At 39.2% G+C, this 19914-nt stretch overlaps 1 protein-coding gene across 6 annotated transcripts in view; it reads right to left on the bottom strand.

Moving 5' to 3' along the window:
• Window positions 1-19914, bottom strand: part of DIS3L2 (DIS3 like 3'-5' exoribonuclease 2) — a 370907-nt gene that overhangs the window by 191989 nt on the left and 159004 nt on the right. For 5 of the 6 annotated variants that reach the window (XR_003002632.1, XM_024740590.1, XM_024740587.1 and 2 more), the window contains one exon: window positions 19569-19816. Coding sequence is in view for 4 of the 6 variants with exons in the window: in XM_024740590.1 (XP_024596358.1) it covers window positions 19569-19816 (248 nt within the window). In the remaining 2 variants the exon portion in view is untranslated. Of the gene's footprint in view, window positions 1-19504; window positions 19817-19914 lie in introns of all 6 variants that reach the window. The other variant, XR_003002633.1, reaches the window with a different exon arrangement.

Raw genomic sequence — 19914 nt, forward strand, 5'->3', positions numbered from 1 at the left:
ATTATGACCTGAGTTCACTAGAATGCAGTTCCTGTTGAGGATTTGGGGAACCTGTTGTCACCTCTGAAGTTTGAAGGACATTTTGGAAATTAATATTTTGAACATTAATGGGACCTGAGTTACCTCCAGCCCATCTAAACAATTATTCTCACAGGTTCCTGAGGTTCTATTCTCTACATCCATCTCCTAATACTAATGGGTTTGTCTGGGTTCTTGGTTGTAAGCATGAGAAACTAACTCCAGATGGAAAAGTAATTTATTGGAAAGATACCAAAGAGATCACAGAAACAGTGAGAGACCTGGAGAACCTGACAAGAGGGTGGAAACAAAAGAATTACATGCTCAACCTCTAAAGTCTTGATTCCAGGCTAAGGTGGAAACTCAGTGACCTCCTATGCATATCAAAAAATTATTTTGAATCTATTGCAGCTGCCAGGCTAAGACGGAAACAAAATAAATAAACAAAAATAAAAATCCGGCTTCCAGTGTCCTTGTCCCCACGCTGAGCCACAGCCACCCCCCGCCTCTGCAGGAGACCGACCAACACTAGCAGGTGTTCCAATGTGATGCTGAATAAGAATGCTGAGAGAAGACCCACCACCAGTCCCTCCCATCAGGAAGCTTGCACAAGCCTCTCAGATAGCCTCATCCACCAGGGGACAGATAGCAGAAGCAAGAAGTACTACAATTCTGCAGCCTGTGGAACGAAAACCATATTCACAGAAAGACAGACAAAATGAAAAGGCAGACGACTATGTACCAGATGAACGAACAAGATAAAACCCCAGAAAAACAACTAAATCAAGTGGAGATAGGCAACCCTCCAGAAAAAGAATTCATAATAATGACAGATATGATGATACAGGACCTTGGAAAAAGAATGGAGGCAAAGATCGAGAAGATGTAAGAAATGTTTAACAAAGACCTAGAAGAATTAAAGAACAAACAAACAGAGATGAACAATACAGTAACTGAAATGAAAAATACACTAGAAGGAATCAATAGCAGAATAACTGAGGCAGAAGAACGGATAAGTGACCTGGAAGACAGAATGGTGGAATTCACTGCCACAGAACAGAAGAAAGAAAAAAGAATGAAAAGAAATGAAGACACCTCTGGGACAACATTAAACGCATTCACATTACAGGGATCCCAGAAGGAGAAGAGAGAGAGAAAGGACCTCAGAAAATATCTGAAGAGATTACAGTTGAAAACTTCCCTAACATGGGAAAGGAAAGAGCCACCCAAGTCCAGGAAGCACAGAGAGTCGCAGGCAGGATAAACCGAAGGAGAAACACGCCGAGACACATAGTAATCAAACTAACAAAAATTAAAGACAAAGAAAAATTACTGAAAGCAACAAGGGAAAAATGACAAATAACATACAAGGGAACTCCCATAAGGTTAACAGCAGATTTCTAAAAAAATTGCAGAGGAAGGAACCCTCCCAAACTCATTCTACGAGGCCACCATCACCCTGATATCAAGACAGACAGAGATACTACAAAAAAAGAAAATTACAGACCAATATCACTGATGAATATAGATGCAAAAATCCTCAACAAAATACTAGCAAAGAGAATCCAACAACACATTAACAGGATCATATACCACGATCAAGTGAGATTTATCCCAGGGATGCAAGGATTCTTCAGTATACGCAAATCAATCAATGTGATACACCATATTAACAAACTGAAGACTAAAAACCATATGATCATCTCAATAGATGCAGAAAAAGCTTTTGACAAAACTGAACACCCATTTATGATAAAAACTCTACAGAAAGTGGGCATAGAGGGAACCTACTTCAAAATAATAAAGGCCATATAAGACAAACCCACAGCAAACATCATTCTCAATGGTGAAAAACTGAAAGCATTTCCTCTATGATCAGGAACAAGACAAGGATGTCCACAATTATTATGTGCCACAATTATTCAACATAGTTTTGGAAGTCCTAGCCATGGCAATCAGAGAGGAAAAAGAAATAAAAGCAATACAAATTGGAAAAGAAGAAGTAAAACTGTCACTGTTTGCACATGACATGATACCATACATAGAGAATCCTAAAGATGCCACCAGAAAACTACAAGAGCTAATCAATGAATCTGGTAAAGTTGCAGGATACAAAATTAATAACACAGAAATCTCCTGCACTCCTATACACTAACAACAAAAGACCAAAAAGAGAAATTAAGGAAACAATCCCATTCACCATTGCAACAAAAAGAATAAAATACCTAGGAATAAACCTACCTAAGGAGGTAAAAGACCTGCACTCAGAAAACTTTAAGACACTGATGAAAGAAATCAAAGATGACACAAACAGTTGGAGAGATATACCATGTTCTTGGATTGGAAGAATCAATACTGTGAAAATGACTATACTACCCAAAGCAATCTACAGATTCAATGCAATCCCTATCAAATTTCCAGTGGCCTTTTTTCCCAGAACTAGAACAAATATCTTAAAATTTGTATGGAGACACAAAAGACCCTAAATAGCCAAAGCAGTCTTGAGGGAAAAAAAAAACGGAGTTGGAGGAATCAGACTCCCTGACTTCAGACTATACTACAAAGCTACAGTAATCAAGACAATGTGGTACTGGCACAAAAACAGAAATACAGATCAATGGTACAGAAGAGAAAGCCAGAGATAAACCCACATACCTATGGTCAACTAATCTATGACAAAGGAGGCAAAGATATACAATGGAGAAAAGACAGTCTCTTCAATAAGTGGTGCTGGGAAAACTGGACAGCTACATGTAAAAGAGTGAAATTAGAACACTCCCTAACACACACCATACACAAAAATAAACTCAAAATGGATTACAGACCTAAATGTAAGACCGGACACTATAAAACTCTTAGAGGAAAACATAGGAGGAACACTCTTTGACATAAACCACAGCAAGATCTTTTTTGATCCACCTCCTAGAGTAATGGAAATAAAAATAAACCAACGGGACCTAATGAAACTTAAAAGCTTTTGCACAGCAAAGGAAACTGCAAGCAAGACGAAAAGACAACCCTCAGAATGGGATAAAGTATTTGCAAACAAATCAACGGACAAAGGATTAATGTCCAAAATACATAAACAGCTCATGCAGCTCAATATTAAAAAAACAAACAACCCAATCCAAAAATGGGCAGAAGATCTAAATAGACATTTCTCCAAAGAAGACATACAGATGGCCAAGAAGCACATGAAAAGCTGCTCAACATCACTAATGATTAGAAAAATGCAAGTCAAAACTACAATGAGGTATCACCTCACACAGGTTTGAATGGGCATCATCAGAAAACCTACAAACAACAAATGCTGGAGAGGGTGTGGGGAAAAGGGAACCCTCTTGCACTGTTGGTGGGAATGTAGATTGATACAGCCACTATGGAGAACAGTATGGAGGGTCCTTAAAAAACTAAAAATAGAATTACCATATGGCCCAGCAATCCCACTACTGGGCATATACCCAGAGAAAACCATAATTCAAAAAGACACATGCACCCCAATGTTCACTGCAGCACTATGTACAATAGCCAGCTCACGGAAGCAACCCATCAACAGATGAATGGATAAAGAAGATGTGGTACAAATATACAATGGAATATTACTCAGCCATAAAAAGGGATGAAAATGGGTCATTTGTAGAGACATGGATGGACCTAGAAACTGTCATACAAAGTGACGTAAGCCAGAAGGAGAAAAACAAATATCGTATATTAACGCATATATGTGGAATCTAGCAAAATGGTACAGATGAACCAGTTTGCAAGGCAGAAATAGAGACACAGATGTAGAGAACAAATGTATGGACACCAAGGGGGGATGAATTGGGAGGTTGGGATTGACATATATACACTAATATGTATAAAACAGATAACTAATAAGAACCTGCTGTATAATAAATAAATAAAATAAACCAAAAAAACCCAAAAAACAAAAAATAACTAAAAATCCAAGGGTGATAAGTCACTGTATTGTTGAATTCAGAGTCTTACTAAGTCTCCTACATGAAAAGTAGGAGTACTAATCAGGAGTAAGACTCAAGAGAACCAGACCATACATACATATATATTTCATACCTATATTTCATACCTATATTTCATACATATATATGCATTACGTACATACATTTCATACATATATATTTCATATATGTATATACACAGAAATATAAGATTACGAAACACAAGATATAGGAAGATGCAGAAAGGTCTGAGTACTTTGGATGCCTAGTTCTAACTGACCTTTCACTGTCACAAGTCATAAACGGACTATGATAGCATATCCATCCTAAGCGGTGGTCTGTGAAAAGACAGTAGAGCAGAAACTTCCTCCCTGCAGGCAGAACTTCAAGCAATATATCCATGGTCTACTTTGGCTGAGGAAAGATGGCCTGATGGGCGGAGGCTACACGTTTAACCAGATGGATAGGGACCTAAAAGAAGAAAGATTGGAGGACTGGTGACAAAGACATCTGGGGAACAGACATGGAGAAACGGGCCAACTGCAATGGGCCCAGAGTATGATTATTTGTGTTCCATGAGAATGGTCAGCAAAAGACTCCCACTGCGGAGGCAAGATGACCTTGAGAATGTCAACCAAGCCCCTTCCCCAGGCACTGCAGTGCTTGCTCAATGGGCATAAGAACGAAGTACCTGGTAACAGGAAATGAGCTCCACAGCATGAGCTTCCTCTCACTAATGCTAACCAACCCTTACAGAATGCCAGCTGCCCAGCAGCAGCAACCAACTCTGCCCCGATACAGAACCACGGCAGGAGGACCCACCAACCAGCTGATAGCAGATTTAGTTCACTGAGCTCTTCTATGATGGAGACGACAGTAATCTTTCTCCATTAAAAGAAACACTATTTCTGGGTTTGGGTTTGCTGTCTTCATTTGTTCTACCCACCTTGCTTATAAACACCCTAATCCATAGATTTACCAAATACTGTTTAAGCTATTGTGTTACCTCACTCAGTACTGTTTGTCATCAAGAATTTCACCTTACAGAAGTAGAGAAGCCCACTGAATTCACTGATTAGAATGATGTATAGCGTACTGACGGGCTAAATCGGGAGGTAACATCTTATGAGGTTGGGATATAACGTTGCATTTATTATTCTAGAGCTGTGCACACCGTCTGGGGACCAAGAATGCAAGGGAGGGGTTGGGCCTTTCACTGTCATACTTAAGACTCACTCACAGTAATACTCGCTTCTACATTTGAGAGACTTTAGTACCTCCGGGGACAGTTGTGATTCCTCTGAATTCAAGGCTAAGACTCCAAGAATCCAAACTGATTTATTAACAAGGCATGAAATATACTTCCTACTTCCTTCCTGAAAAGAACTATGTGCAATTTGAGTCAGTTGAGAGATGACTCAGAAGTAAGGGTTCAAGAATGGCACGTAATGATATAAAGAGGTTAATCATATATTATGTTGATCCATATGAAATTACCAATATATTTGACCATTTTTTACCTATAAAACACAATTTCACATGATTCTCTCCTACAGTATTAAAAAAACATGTAAAATAATTAACCATACATATAATCCAACAGCATACACAGTTTTCGGAAGAAGTATAAACAACAAAGTAGATCATATAGAGCTTATTAGAGAATTAATCTAATATGAAAAGAAACACATTCTAATATGTGGGTAGGAGTCTCAGTAACAGTCTTTGTGAGGCAGACTTAAAACACAGTGCCCAACCTACTCCTACTTGGTGAGACTGGAGTGGCCAAAAATGATCATCTTATGCTTGTTAATGGAGGGCTTAAACACCTAAACAAACGGCATTTTATAATATTCAACTTAAAAACTATAATGCTAAAATCTAAGAACTCATTATTTAAAGATGCGGGGTGGGGAAGGTGGGGAGGTGTTCCATTAAAAAAAAATACTGCATGTAAAAAGGAAGAAAAGAACAAGCAAGGGAAATGGCAGAAAGAGAAAACATACATTATAAGTATACAGACACAGAAATGACTGTCTTGACCAAAGATATTAGCAAGAACTCAAAAATTTATGAAAATATCACCACTAAAGAAGAGCTCAAAGCAAAGATCCAAGTGCATACAAAATAAATAAATTTCACAAAAGGAAATAAAAACTAGTGTGTTAGACCTAGGAAATAGGAAATAAGTAGAAAAGAAAAAAAAAAATCCGTCATAGAAATGAGAAGTCATACGGGAGATAACTAATGAAGAACTGACACTATTTGAAAAAAATAAGGATCATAGAGAAAAGTCTGAGAGAAGTGGGAAATAATGAAATTGGAACATACTAAGAGTATAAAAAGATTATAGGGAAAACAGATATGAAAGGTAGGTGAAGGAGATCAAACATTGGCATAACTGATATTCCTGAAGGAACTGCATATATGAAATAGAAAACATTTTCAAAAATATCACTAAGACAACTTTCCTGAAATAAAAGAAATTTTACAGACAGAAAGGGTATATACCATGTCTCAGGAAAAACTAATACAGAGAATTACCACTGAAGTTAGTGGACTTTAAAGATGAAGATTTTTAAATGCAAGAACTCACAGAATGTAATTCTCACAAACCATTTCTGAAGGACTGCTAGATAAAGACGACAGCCTACCAAGAAATGGAGCAATTTCTCCAAAAAGAAGACGAGTGCTGAGTACTGGATCCACTTCTGTTGGGATGGAAAGGTGAAAGGAAAGGAGGACAAAAGTAAGCAGGTGATGATGGACCTAATATTCGTCAGAACAAGTCATGTCAGTCATTAGATCTTTGCTGAAATTTAAAGGAAAAAACAAAAACCCTGTCTTTTATCTTATTTAATTTTATTGTTGCTTTGCATTCTGGCAAAATTTTTTCACCAGGCTCTATTCTGAGTCCAAAGAATCTTGATTTGTTCATTGAAATTATAACATGGCCTATAAAAACAAAATTATATTTTGATTAGGGCCTCCAAATGTGATCAATGACTCCAAGTTTCTATTAGTAGTAATTAACATTTATTTTACTAAGTTGCAGAGAATGTTTCTCAAATATCATATTTAAATAAATTTATTATAGGTTTTCACTCAAGATGCATTTGATAGTAGCATAGACTAGATAGCTTGCAGGAGATAAAAATCTAACAGGTCAGCAATAAGAGCTCATGTATTCAGACCTTAGATGCCCCAGAAAGAATCATACGCTGTCTACTTATAAATTCTGCCATCACTCTAAAAACCAAAATAACTTGGGATATAACAAAAGCAGAAGCTAGTAAGGAACTGACTTACACATTGTGTATTTCTCTTACAGAAGGATTTGTTTTATATTTTTATTTCAGTGTAAATTTTATTTTAAATGAATACTGAAAGTAACTTTCCCTTTCATGTGTTACAGTTCAAGTATTACAACTTCCTAAGCAGTTTCTGTCTTCTATTCACTGCCTGAAAAGATGGTAACAGCTGCTTTAGGACAACTATGATTCAATGTTGCATCAAAATGTTGGGCCAGGGGCTTCCCTGGTAGCGCAGGGGATAAGAATCCGCCTGCCAATGCAGGGAACACGGGTTCAATCCCTGGTCCGGGAAGATCTCACATGCCGCGGAGCAACCAAGCCCGTGCGCCACAACTACTGAGCCTGCGCTCTAGAGTCCACGAGCCACAGCTACTGAAGCCCACGCGCTTAGAGCCCGTGCTCGGCAAAAAGAGAAGCCACTACAATGAGAAGCCCGCGCACCACAACGAAGAGTAGCCACTGCTTGCTGCAACTAGAGAAAGCCTGCGTGCAGCAACGAAGACCCAATGCAGCCAATAAATAAACAAATAAATTTTAAAAATGCCCAATTCTCTTAAAAAGCAACCTACTCTGCACTAAAATATGTCCTTCAAAAATAACTTGGGGGACTTCCCTGGTGGCACAGTGGTTAAGAATCCGCCTGCCAATGCACGGGACACGGGTTCGACATGGGTTCAAGGCCTGGTCCAGGAAGATCCCACATGCCGCAGAGCAACTAAGCCCGTGTGCTACAACTCCTGAGCCTGCTCTCTAGAGCTCGCGAGACACAACTACTGAAGCCCGCGGGCCTAGAGCCCGTGCTCCGCAACAAGAGAAGCCACCGCAGTGAGAAGCCCGCGCACCACAACTAAGAGTAGCCCCTGCTCGCCCCAACTAGAGAAAGCCCGGGCACAGCAACGAAGACCCAACACAGCCAAAAATAAATAAATTAATTAATTTAAAAAAAATAAAAATAAAAGTTATTATTGATAAAGAATTCTAAAAAACCAAATAACTTGGAAACTCTCACAGCCAAGAGGACCCTAAAGAGACATGACAACTAAATGTGATATACAGGTATTCTAAATGGGAGCCCTGAACAGAAAAAGGACGTTAGATTTTTTTTAAATCAAGGATTTCTGAATAAAGGTATGGACCCTAGTTAATAATAACATATTAGTTTTGGTTCATTAACTGTAACGAATGCACCATACTACATGTTAACAATAGGGGAAACTAGGTGCGGGGGTATATGAGAACTCTGTACTATCTTGACAATTTTTCTGTAAATATAAAACTGTTCTAAAAAATAAAACTGAGACGAATGAGTAAAAGAAGTTATCTAGATTTCCACTAATAGGTAAATGATAAACTGAACAATGGTATATTTGTTCAACTGATTATTACGCATTTAAAAAATAACTTTGAGGGGCTTCCCTTGTGGCGCAGTGGTTGGGAGTCCGCCTGCCGATGCAGGGGACACGGGTTCGTGCCCCGGTCCAGGAAGATCCCACATGCCGCGGAGCGGCTGGGCCCGTGAGCCATGGCCGCTGAGCCTGCGCGTCCGGAGACTGTGCTCCGCAACAGGAGAGGCCACAGCAGTGAGAGGCCCGCGTACTGCAAAAAAAAATTAATAATAATAATAATTTTGAAGATGTCGCAACATAAAAATGACTATGACATAAAGTAAAAAGAATAAAATGTATTTAGGAATAGTATAATTTAACTATGTAAAAACATTTATGAAAAGATTAAAAGGGAATGGTGTTAATTTTTTTTTTAGAGAAAAAGGATTATGAGTGACTATTTTCTAAACTTCCTTCAACGTTGTAACATTTTTAACTTAAAAATTATAGAAACATTTATTATAATGAAACTATGGTGCCCAGTGCTGGTTGCCTAACCAACATTCAATCCCCTCTTCCTCCTTCCTAATAGAAACCTAATCTTCTTCATAGAGGGAGCTCATCTCACCTTCAGATCTTCGTTATTCTAATAAAATCAGAGCACAGCTGCCCTGGAGACCATAATCGATACCATGGTTGGTGGAAAGAATTTCCCCCTTCCTTGTCTGATGTGATCAAGAAAGCACGCAGCTTGAGCACACTGGCAGCCATCTTCACGGCCATAGAGAATCCACTGCTAGATCACTGGAAACAGCAAAGGGCAATCTGATAATATCAAGTCACTGACTATACTAGGCCTGAAGCCTGCACAACCTCTGGACTCCCACTTATGTGAGATAATATATTCCCTTATTATTTAAGTCACTTTGGGTCAGGGTTTTCTATCACTTGGTGCTAAAAGCATCCTAACTAATATAAAAATATTTTAAAATATCTTCCATGAGAAGCAAACTTTCCTTTCCTTCCCTTCACTCTGCAACAGAAAATATAAAGCTCTTACTACCAAAAATAAAATCTCAGGACTGTTCACATCATATATCTTGTAGATATTCAGTACACACTGACATGGTACGGCTGGTTCTAGAGCATAAAAATACTATTAACGGCTCCTTCCTTAAGCAATGTATTTCTATCTTAAAGCCGCTCCCTTTATGATTTCCATGTTGAACCAGGCCGCCCCAGAGTAAAACAAGCTCATTTCACCTTCATGAAAGACCAGGAAGTCATCCCTTCCCCAGGGCAGCTCTCTCTGCTCAGTATTGTCACCCTCCTTTGATTATATCTCCTTTCTGCGCATGCCTCTTTCTAGCTGTGTAAATGTGGCTTGGGTACCGTGCGCCTCTTATTTACCGCAGGTGAGGAGAACCATCCTAAAGAGAATAAACATTTCTTTGTTTCCGTACCTTACACTGATGCTTGTTCATCTTAAGCGCCCAATACATGATGGGTGAATAAATAAATAAACAAATTAATGCTCTTGAGCCTGGAAAAAAGGCATTCTGTTCCTCCTTGAAACTCCAGAGGAAAACTAGGAAAACTGAAGATGGTAAAAAAATAAATAAAACCCAAAACATGGATCTAGGCAAACACTTGAGTCCTTTAATAACCAGCTGCCACGTTAGCAAAGTTATTAATACTAATATCAAAAAAATCAGGAACAAGAAAAAAATGCCTGCTACTGTTGCTTTCACTCAAAATTGAACTGTCATTACTCATTTGTGTGGAAAATATCTCCTTCCCAATTGTGAGTTGCCAGTTCAGGAAGATTTGAAAAAGAAAGAAAAGTTTTAGGGATTTGAATTGAAGAAACAAAATCTGTTTACCAATGATATGATTATCTACGTTAAAAATCCAAAGGAAACTATACCCAAAGTATTGAAATTAATAAGGGGATTTAGCAAGGTGTCTGGATAAAGAATTAATATACAAAAATTAACTGTAATTTTATATACCAGCACCAAAAAGTTAGAAAATGCAACTTAAAGTGTCTGTTCTTCAGAAGTTAACGTTAACAACATGAAAAGACAACTCTTAAACCAAGGAAAAGATATTTTCCATATTATTAACTGCTAAAAGACTACTTTCTAGAATATTTTTTTAAACTCCAAAAAAAAAATCAAATGACAAACACCCCAATTAAAAAAGAATGCTAAAATGAGTGAGTGAAAGTTTAAGCAAAAAGAGAATTGCAGAGTTTCAAAAAATATCTCCCAGAATATAGTATAATATTTACAAGGGAAAATAGTAAGTTAGGAACTCTGGCAGATACCATCTCAGCCAAGTGATCAAGGTTAACTTCACCAGTATACATACTGATATCACGTACCCCCTGATACGATGTACATCACTTTGTGGTATCCTTCCCAATAATGCTTAATCTCAGTCTAATCGTGAGAAGACATTAGACAAACCCAAACTGAGAAACATTCAAAATCACTGACCAGTACTCTTCAGAAGTGTCAAGGTCATGAAAGACAAGGCTGAGGAATTATCACAAATTGGAAAAACTGCAGTGACATGACAACTGCAATGTAGGATCCTGGACCAGATGCTCAAACAGCAAAAGGAGGTTAGTGGAAAACCTGATAAGATCTGAATAAATTCGATAATTTATTTAACAGTACTGTACCAAAGTTAATGTCTTAGTTTTGGTAAATATTCTATGATAAATATAAAGATGTTCACATAAGGAGAAGCTGGGTAAAGGGGATACAGGAACTCTCTGTACCATTTTTGCAATTCTAAATCTAAATTGTCAAAACAAAAAATTAACGGAAAAAAATGAGTAAAAACATTAAAGATAATCTCTAGGAGAGGAAACATAATGACCATAAATATATGAAAAGGTGTGCAATCTCGTCAGTAATTAGGAAAATACAAATTGAAATCACAGTGAGATACCATTTTACATCCACTTGCTTGGCAAAAACTGAAGAGTCTAACAATATCACATGTTGATGAGAATGTGAAGCAATGGAGTTTAAACACTGCTGGTAGGACTAAAAATGGGTACAGCCACTTTGGAAAATGATTTGGCTGTAAAGTTGTAAAACATGCACATATGTATCACAGATGATGCAGTAATTTTACTCTTAAGTAGAGTCTAGAAAAACCAGTTAGTAAGCACTGGCATGTTCATAGGAGCATTGTTTATAATAGCAAGACCTTCAACTCAACCCAAATATGCACCGCTAGATAAACAAATTATAGTATATTTCAGGAAATAGAAATATTATGAATTAAAATGAGTGAAATATATGAATATATCTTGGAAACAATGTTAAATGAAAAAAAAGCAAGTCGCAGAAGAATCTGCGTAGCATGGTATTTTTTATAAGGTTCAAAAACAAGCAAAACTAACACTTTCAGGTATATAAATATGGGTAAATTATAAAGAAAGGGAGATGTCTGAGACAGTGGTTACCTCCTGGGAAAAAATTAGGGGTTAGGACAGAGAGGAACACACAGGGAGCTTCAACAGTATTGTGACAGATTTCTTAATCTGGGTGGTGAGTTCAAGGGTTGGTTTAAATACAAGAATTCAAAAATTACATAAGTGTTACATGTATTCTTTTATCTGTGAAACATACTTTGCAATTAATATTAATAAATATTTTTTAATAAAGGAAACCTCATTTTATTTCTTTATGTACGTATGTCTGCATTGGGTCTTTGTTGCTGTGCGCGGCCTTTCTCTAGTTGTGGAGAGTGGGGGCTAGTCTTTGCTGTGGTGCGCGGGCTTCTCACTGTGGTGGCTTCTCTTGTTGCAGAGCACGGGCTCTAGGCGCGCGGGCTTCAGTAGTTGTGGCACGCGGGCTCAGCAGTTGTGGCTCACAGGCTCTAGAACGCAGGCTCAGTAGTCGTGGCACACGGGCTTAGTTGCTCCGCCAGTGCCCCACAACTACTTCCTGGGATCTTCCTGGACCAGGGCTCAAACCCATGTCCCCTGCATTGGCAGGCAGATTCTTAACCACTGCACCACCAGGGAAGTCCAATAAATATTTTAAAACAATATTTTAGACAAATATATACCCAACCCATAATAGTGATTATTTCAGGGGATGAAATTCTGGAAAATTTTCACTTTCTATAGCACATGTTTTAAATAATCTTAATATCAAATATATAATGAGTATGTATTGGAAAAAACTGCAATTTTTAAAAAATTTTGATACTGCAATAACAAATAGTTGTGAGATAGAAAGTTTTCCTCATTAGAATAATTTATAATGATCACTACCTCATTTTTTTTCACTCACCAGAGTTCCTCCACAAATACTGTTCCATGCTGTTACAACTGGGTCCTACTGTAAGACTAATCAGGACAGTGCTGAAACATTCCCAGCTTCTTACACTTGGGAGTTGTGTGCATGTGCAAACATTCTCAACAAATAAGCATTAGGTCCACTGTTCTGCGTAATGTGCTAGTAAAAACCTTACTGAGGGAAGGGGCCAGCTACAGATAGAAGAAATTAAGACAGGAAAGTCCTTCGAATTGGTCTCTGTGCCTTAAAGAAAATAGGAACACTTAACAGTCAACATTAGTGTTGCAAGCCATTCATCCTCCTTCCTCTACCACATAGCCTCATAAAGTTTTAGCCTTAAAACTAGGCTATACACAGGAAGGCAGTCATACATTCTTGAAGTGATTATCACTATCACTATCGCTCTCACATAAATGCTTTCACACATATTGGCCTGTGCTGGAAACCCCATGCAAACAGATACAATGGTATATCAGATCCCTGAGAACCTGCAAGTGGAGAACAATCAAACATGGCCACACCCAGAACTTCAGTAGAAATACGCAGTGAAAACAAAGTATGGCAAATACTTGAGCTGTATATTTTAGGTATTATTTTCTACAATCAGGAGCAAAGAACATATTATTTCCCTTTTTCTGGCTCAGTATTATGATGCAGCAGAAGGCAGCAAGTAAGGAATTGGAGACTTTTTTAAAAAAAAAGTGTGGGCAGATCAGTGATGACAGAATGCGGAAGAGAAGCAAGGCTCAATAACACTGACTGACTTTAGGGAAGGGCCTAAAGATTGAGAGTGAAGAGCTTGATGTCAATGTGAAGGGAGCAAAGAGGAGGCTGAAAGCTCTTAAGGAGTAAAAGAGAAGGCTGATGGTAGCTACGGTTCTCTAATACTTTAAAATAATATTTTCAAGAAGACTGTGGATGAAGCTGACAACCATGGAAGAAGGGTTCATGATTGCACATGGTACAAGGAAGGAACAATCTGGAACTAAAGCCTGCATCAGGACCACTCTCCTCCATTCCTTTTACTTTTGCTCTGTTTTGACCAAGATGCTCTCAACGTTGACGACGTTAGCTTTTACCAAAGCGGATCCTTCCAGGCCACCAGGTGGAGCCCAACAGTCACAAAAAAGAGCCCCCTCCTCAGCCTGGTTTGCTTTTTGTCTACCAGCCAAGCTAGAGCCATACCCCCACCCCCACCCCCACCCCGAAAAGGACTTATAAAGTCTAAGTTTGGTAATACAAGTTTTTAGGATTACATAACACAGCCTCTTCCTCAGAAGAGTCTTCAGATACGAATATTCTCTTGAAGAGGTGAAATACTCTTTGCACAGGGGGAAGGACTAGCTAGAGCTATTTTTCAATTTGCAAATCTTGTAGGCTACGCTTCAATGAAACAAACTAACTTATCCTGTTTGTTTTTTCTACCAACCTAGTTACTGTTTCTTTTTCCTAAATACAGTTTAATGTAATTTAATGACCACCTCCCCAATTCATATCTACCTCATAAGAAACTCGGTATCGATCAAACCTGAACGGAATAGTAAAAGTATTTGCTTCTATTAGTCAACAAATATTTCTGACTGATTACTGACGCCTTATAGGTGCAAAGGTGGGAGTTGAAGAAGATACCAGAACAGACCCCCTTCCCCATCAGCCACTTCTTCCCCACCACACACATCGTCAATCAGAACTTCCCTTCCTCTCCTTTCACCTCACCCAGTCACTCTCTCCAATGGAAGCTGCTGTCCTTCATTCTCTTAAAATGAGCAGTACTACGACATTAAGCCTAGACAATCCACATTCAACCAAAAATTTCTCAACCCTGCTATACATGCATTGACCTATTCATTTTCCTCCTTCCCATCCCTTAAAGCTACCAAAGTTTGCTAGAGAAAGTAATATACATATGTCAGTTTGCTCTAGGTCAATTCATGTCATAGATCTTTAGTTAGTCTTCAGTGTTGCCAAGAAACACTATGATGTTTTTCACAGTAGCTGCTGTAAAACTTTTCCATTTTCTTCAAGATTTATCCTTAAATATTCCAGAAGAAGAAACCATGATAAATCTAGGAGAAAGTGACCTTGATATCTCCATGTGCATGACATCCTGGAAGAGAAGGATGGGACTGTAAACTCTATACTTTAGGATAGCAGATTTCACAAAGGTCTGAGAAAGTATAAGCATGAATTCCACTGCAAGAGTTTCTAAAGGGAAGAATGATTTAAGAGAGTTGAGAAGCTCTTAAAACTATACGTCTGATTATATAATTACAAATCATTTCAGCAAGGAAGCCAATGTGGCTTTTTAAGTATCTTGGACAAGAACCTAGCACTAAATGTAAAAAACACTAACCATGTTGTGATGCATAACAAAAAGCAGTGACCCCGAAAAGCCAGTAAGGGTTCACTAAGAACAGACTACCTTTAGATTTGTGATAGCATGACAGGACTACGGTCCATCGAAGCGCGGCATGTAATGTATAGAGGTGAATACGGTTCAGCTGAAATCTCTCACGGCAATTCCAAGAACAAGAAAAAAATTAACTTGTAACAACTAGAGGTCTCTAGTACTGTAATTCTCTTTGGGCTTCCCTTAACTGGAGGCACCAAAGTGCCACTGGCAGTGCCGGAGAAGCAGTGCTTACACTGAAGGGCGCACCGAGGCTGATGGCCTCCTGAAGGCCCCTTCCAAAGCTACTGAAATTATACATTCTGTTAATGTGCACATGCTACCTAACGTTTTTGTTAAAGATTCTAAAGGTGGGGTTCTCCACCCGCAGTTATATACTGACTGTATATTGTTATCAAGTGCTGATTTTGAAACCACAGAACCTGGTTCTCATTACTTTCTGTTCTAAACCACTCCTGTGTTTTCTAGCTTGATTTATGGTACAACATCTTCCTAGTCAACATGGCTGAAGACCCTGGGGTCATAAAAATCATTCTCATCTACCCATCTGACCGGCCAGCAAACATTCACTGAGTATCCTTGTCCTAAAGAAGTTCATGGCCAAGTAAATAACTTACATAAGCAATTACAATACAAACAGATGAGAGCTTTAAGAGTGGTATTATTAGAAACTATGGGAGCACCCAATGACGGAGGACTCAGTCAGGGAACATTTTCCGAGTAGACGACTGAGTTAAGTTTAAAAGCTGAGTATTTCACTAAATAAACACTGGGGAGAGGAGAAGGCCGCTGCTGGGAAAGGAAGTGTAGTGTGCAAAAGTCTGGAGCTAGGAACACAGTTAGCAATGAAATGGCAAGTAATGAGGCATAAGTGAAGGGAACAGTAGGAGGTGAAGTTGTCCTTGATGAATGATGATTAAATGCCATCATCCGACCAATCACGCAAGTCAGAGGCCTGAGAGTTCATTCAAGGTTCTGTCTTTCTCTTCCATGCCCCTCTTCCCATTGGTTACCATGTCTGAGAAAATTTACCTTCTTCGTCTCCCCTGACTCTTTTCATTCCTTTTGCTTCCCTCACTGCAGCTCCTTTACTTCAGGTTCTCCCATCTCATCGTAGTGCGACAGCCTACTGCTTGCTTTCAGTCATGGCCCTTCCCACCCACTCTGGACTCTGAATCAGAGTGATCTTTTAGCAAACAGGCTTCCACTCTCCCAGAAACAACCCTGGATTTCCCCCTTCATCCACCTCCTCTAAGCTTCCAGAAAATTATTTTATTCCTATGGAAGAGCTTACAACACTCTGCTTCGTACCACAGCTAGAGCTCAGAGAGACAGGCCATTCAGTCCATCTGCTTTACCCACACTCTTTGCCAGAGAGGTGAGCCCCCCAGTCCCTGATAACGGGGCAGTGGATCCCAGGACCTCGGACCCCTACCTCTGTTTAAAACTATTAGGCAAATAACTGTCTCAATAGACCAATAAAGATCTTCTACCCTAGGAATTCTGTATTGTGCTCTAGACTACAGTGTGTGACCTGCAGAGGACTGGCAGTACCATTTGGGGGCCATGTATGCTATCAAGCAGGTAAATGGCTCCTGTGGAGAAAAAAGCAGACTAATACAACTCATGTGCAGAAAGGGGGAGAGAAAAGATACCATGTGGTGGCTGGACCGGTCAGGGTGGTTGAGAAAGAAGCTGTGACTCCTTTGCCACCGTGTGAGTTCTGAGCTCCTCATGAGACCTGCCTACGCTTACTGGCCTGGGTTTTAGGTGAACCACCAATGTCTTATATTAATCACCACTTTTATTTAAATTAGATCAAGTAGGATTCCATTTCTTAGAATCAAATTAATCCTGTGACATTTACGTAAACTCCTTCTGCATTAGGTTATCATTTCTTTACATAAAGAAACCACAGCTTGTTTACCTTTGTATTTCTCACATAATACAGCAGTGACTTACACATATGATTAACACCCGTCTTTGTGAACTGAATTTAACTACAGAAGTAAGTGACTTTGGACTTGAATAATCAGTAGCAATTATATAGGCAGAAGTTCAATAATTTTTAAGGGCAGAGTGTTGGGGCAGGGAAGAAATTCAAAAGAAAGGCGCTTCGGTTAAACCTGGTTTTTAGGCATGGTTTCTATGCTTTCACATTCATACCCTGAGCAAGTACTACCTTCACGCTCCGGGTCAGAACCTGGCAAAGATGAGAGAGGAAACCCAAGTGCTCACAGCACGGCATGTTCTGACTGGGAAACGGTGACCTCAGCTCCTAAAGATCAGTAACAGATAGCCAGAACAAAAGAGCCAGGCGACCCCCCAACAGGCAACAGCTGCAGTGCACACCCCCCACGAGACAGATGTCAGCTGAGAACTTCACCATGAAGACCTGCCACATTTTATTTCTTGAGATAAATTTTCTCTTTTCCACAAGGATTTTAAAAGGCTTATTTCCATAAAAGACAATTTTTAATGTCTTTATAGTAAAAAGGTCGAGAAAAAGCACAGCTCTCCATCTAAGTATGAGAATCTTCAAACTTTTGCATTTTGAAAAATAGATGATTAATATATGGTTATTATTTTAAAATATTCTTTCTTTAGATTCAGAGAATGTCCTTGCTGCTTCAAAGGCCTGACTCCTTTTTTGATTACTGTTGTACTTTACCCACAAGAAAAGAGTTCTTGATGAAGTAAGGGAGCATCTGTAAAAAAAAAACCATAAAAAGCACCTGAAGGGCCATCTGAGTAATAAGAGAAACTCATTCTGTGAAGATTTCCTGACTACACCCTTACAGCTCAAAAACTAAGGAAACAGCCCAATCAAGTACACACAATGGGATATGACAGAAAGGCAGATAAAAGACAAGGCTGGATTTCCTGCCTTGATGTGAAAGTGTTCCCTTTTCACTGCCAAGCACAGTGTGGTGGGCACAATCACCAGGGGCCAGGTGGCACAGCCATTATCAAGCCTTTTGAGTGGATGGTGAGAAACTGGCAAGCCGCTGAGAAGGGCTATTTAGGGCTCAAGGGGTTGACGTCACTTTTGGATAATGAGTTAGGCTTCAAAATGATGACATCGCAATCCCACCACTTGAGAGCAAAAAAGAAAGTGCAACTGTTTCTGAGTGGCTCTGAGATCATATAAATCACAGTGATCTTCATAGCACTGAGAAAGTGGCCCAGGATAGTATTTCTTAAATTGCATTAGGACACACAGATTTGATTTGGTTTACTTCACTAACCAGAAAAGGCTAAGCAGAGAATAAACCTCATCAAAGCAGCACATTGTGGCCATCCATTCAGTGTCGGCACTCATAACCACGGATCATTCCCAGGAGGGTCCATCCTGTACAAGTTAGATGACCAACAAGCAAGTCACCCAATTAGACTGAAAGTAGTGTCAGAGCAAATTTTTCTAGCTTGTATGCCTTTATTTTCATTACCTAAAATGAAACCTAAGCATAAACTAGACACCATCTATAATAAAGGGCTACAGATATAGCTAAAACTTAATACAACTTCTCTTTCAAAATGAATACCAATTGTAAGAAGGAAACAGGCACAGCATTTGATCAAACAGCTAGGTCCATCGGTTTCTTCAGATTACAAGGAAATGGCTATCCATGATGCTCTGTGGCTATATAATCTATATTTAAGTTAGACTGGTTTCTAAAAGCTTCCCTAAAAACATGGTACCTTTCCCTGTTTACAGTAGGGTAATTTAATGTTTAATGCCACAAGTGAAACCTCTGAAGGATCAATACCAAAAAAGCACATCATTCAAACATACCTTTACATTCATATTTTAAAGCATGGGAGACTGCGGTCCCATGAATACGCCTGGAATTTCACATATTTTAACACCAGTGTCTGAAAGGAGGGGTCTGACTGTTTGACACAATGAATTCTTTGCAAGTTCGCAACTACGAACAGGATTCATAACATAACAGGAAATAAGCAGAGGTTCAGAATGTGCTTGTGTTTTACGCCAAAAACCAAAAACAAACAAAAAAGGTGATTTGCCTGGCAGTTCAAGGAACCTATAGGTGGCCAGCTGTGGTAGCTAAGGGTGATTTCTGAAGAACCACGCCTAGTACGCATGCTTTAATGAAGAAATAATAATTAAAATACACACAAAAATGCTTACGTAAATGCCACCTAAACCAAGTTCCGTCTGGGATCTGCGGCTTCTCTCGCCAGAGGTCACCTACCCCAGGGCAAAGTTGCTGTCTTCCTTCCAGTCCACAATGCGGCAGACGAACAGCGTGTTGGCATAATCCTTAGGCCGGGTCACAAAGTCCTGGGGACAGTCCTTGAGAGGTACATAAATTCTAGGCACCCGGTGGTCCGAGGGAGAAAACAGGGCATACTTCCTAAACAGTTCACTGTTCTTATCGGCCAAGAGTTTGAGGAAGCCAGTCGCTGCACGGGAATGTTTTTTTTCCAAGATGTAAACCACCTGAAAATACCAAAGATATAGTCAATGCTGTTTATCCGTAGGACTGGATAACAGTTGGGAGAAGTCAGTAGGATGTTATTTGGTCAACTATCTGGGTC

This window comes from Neophocaena asiaeorientalis, unplaced genomic scaffold (assembly GCF_003031525.2).
Source record: "Neophocaena asiaeorientalis asiaeorientalis breed wild unplaced genomic scaffold, Neophocaena_asiaeorientalis_V1.1 scaffold388, whole genome shotgun sequence".
Taxonomy (NCBI): domain Eukaryota; kingdom Metazoa; phylum Chordata; class Mammalia; order Artiodactyla; family Phocoenidae; genus Neophocaena; species Neophocaena asiaeorientalis.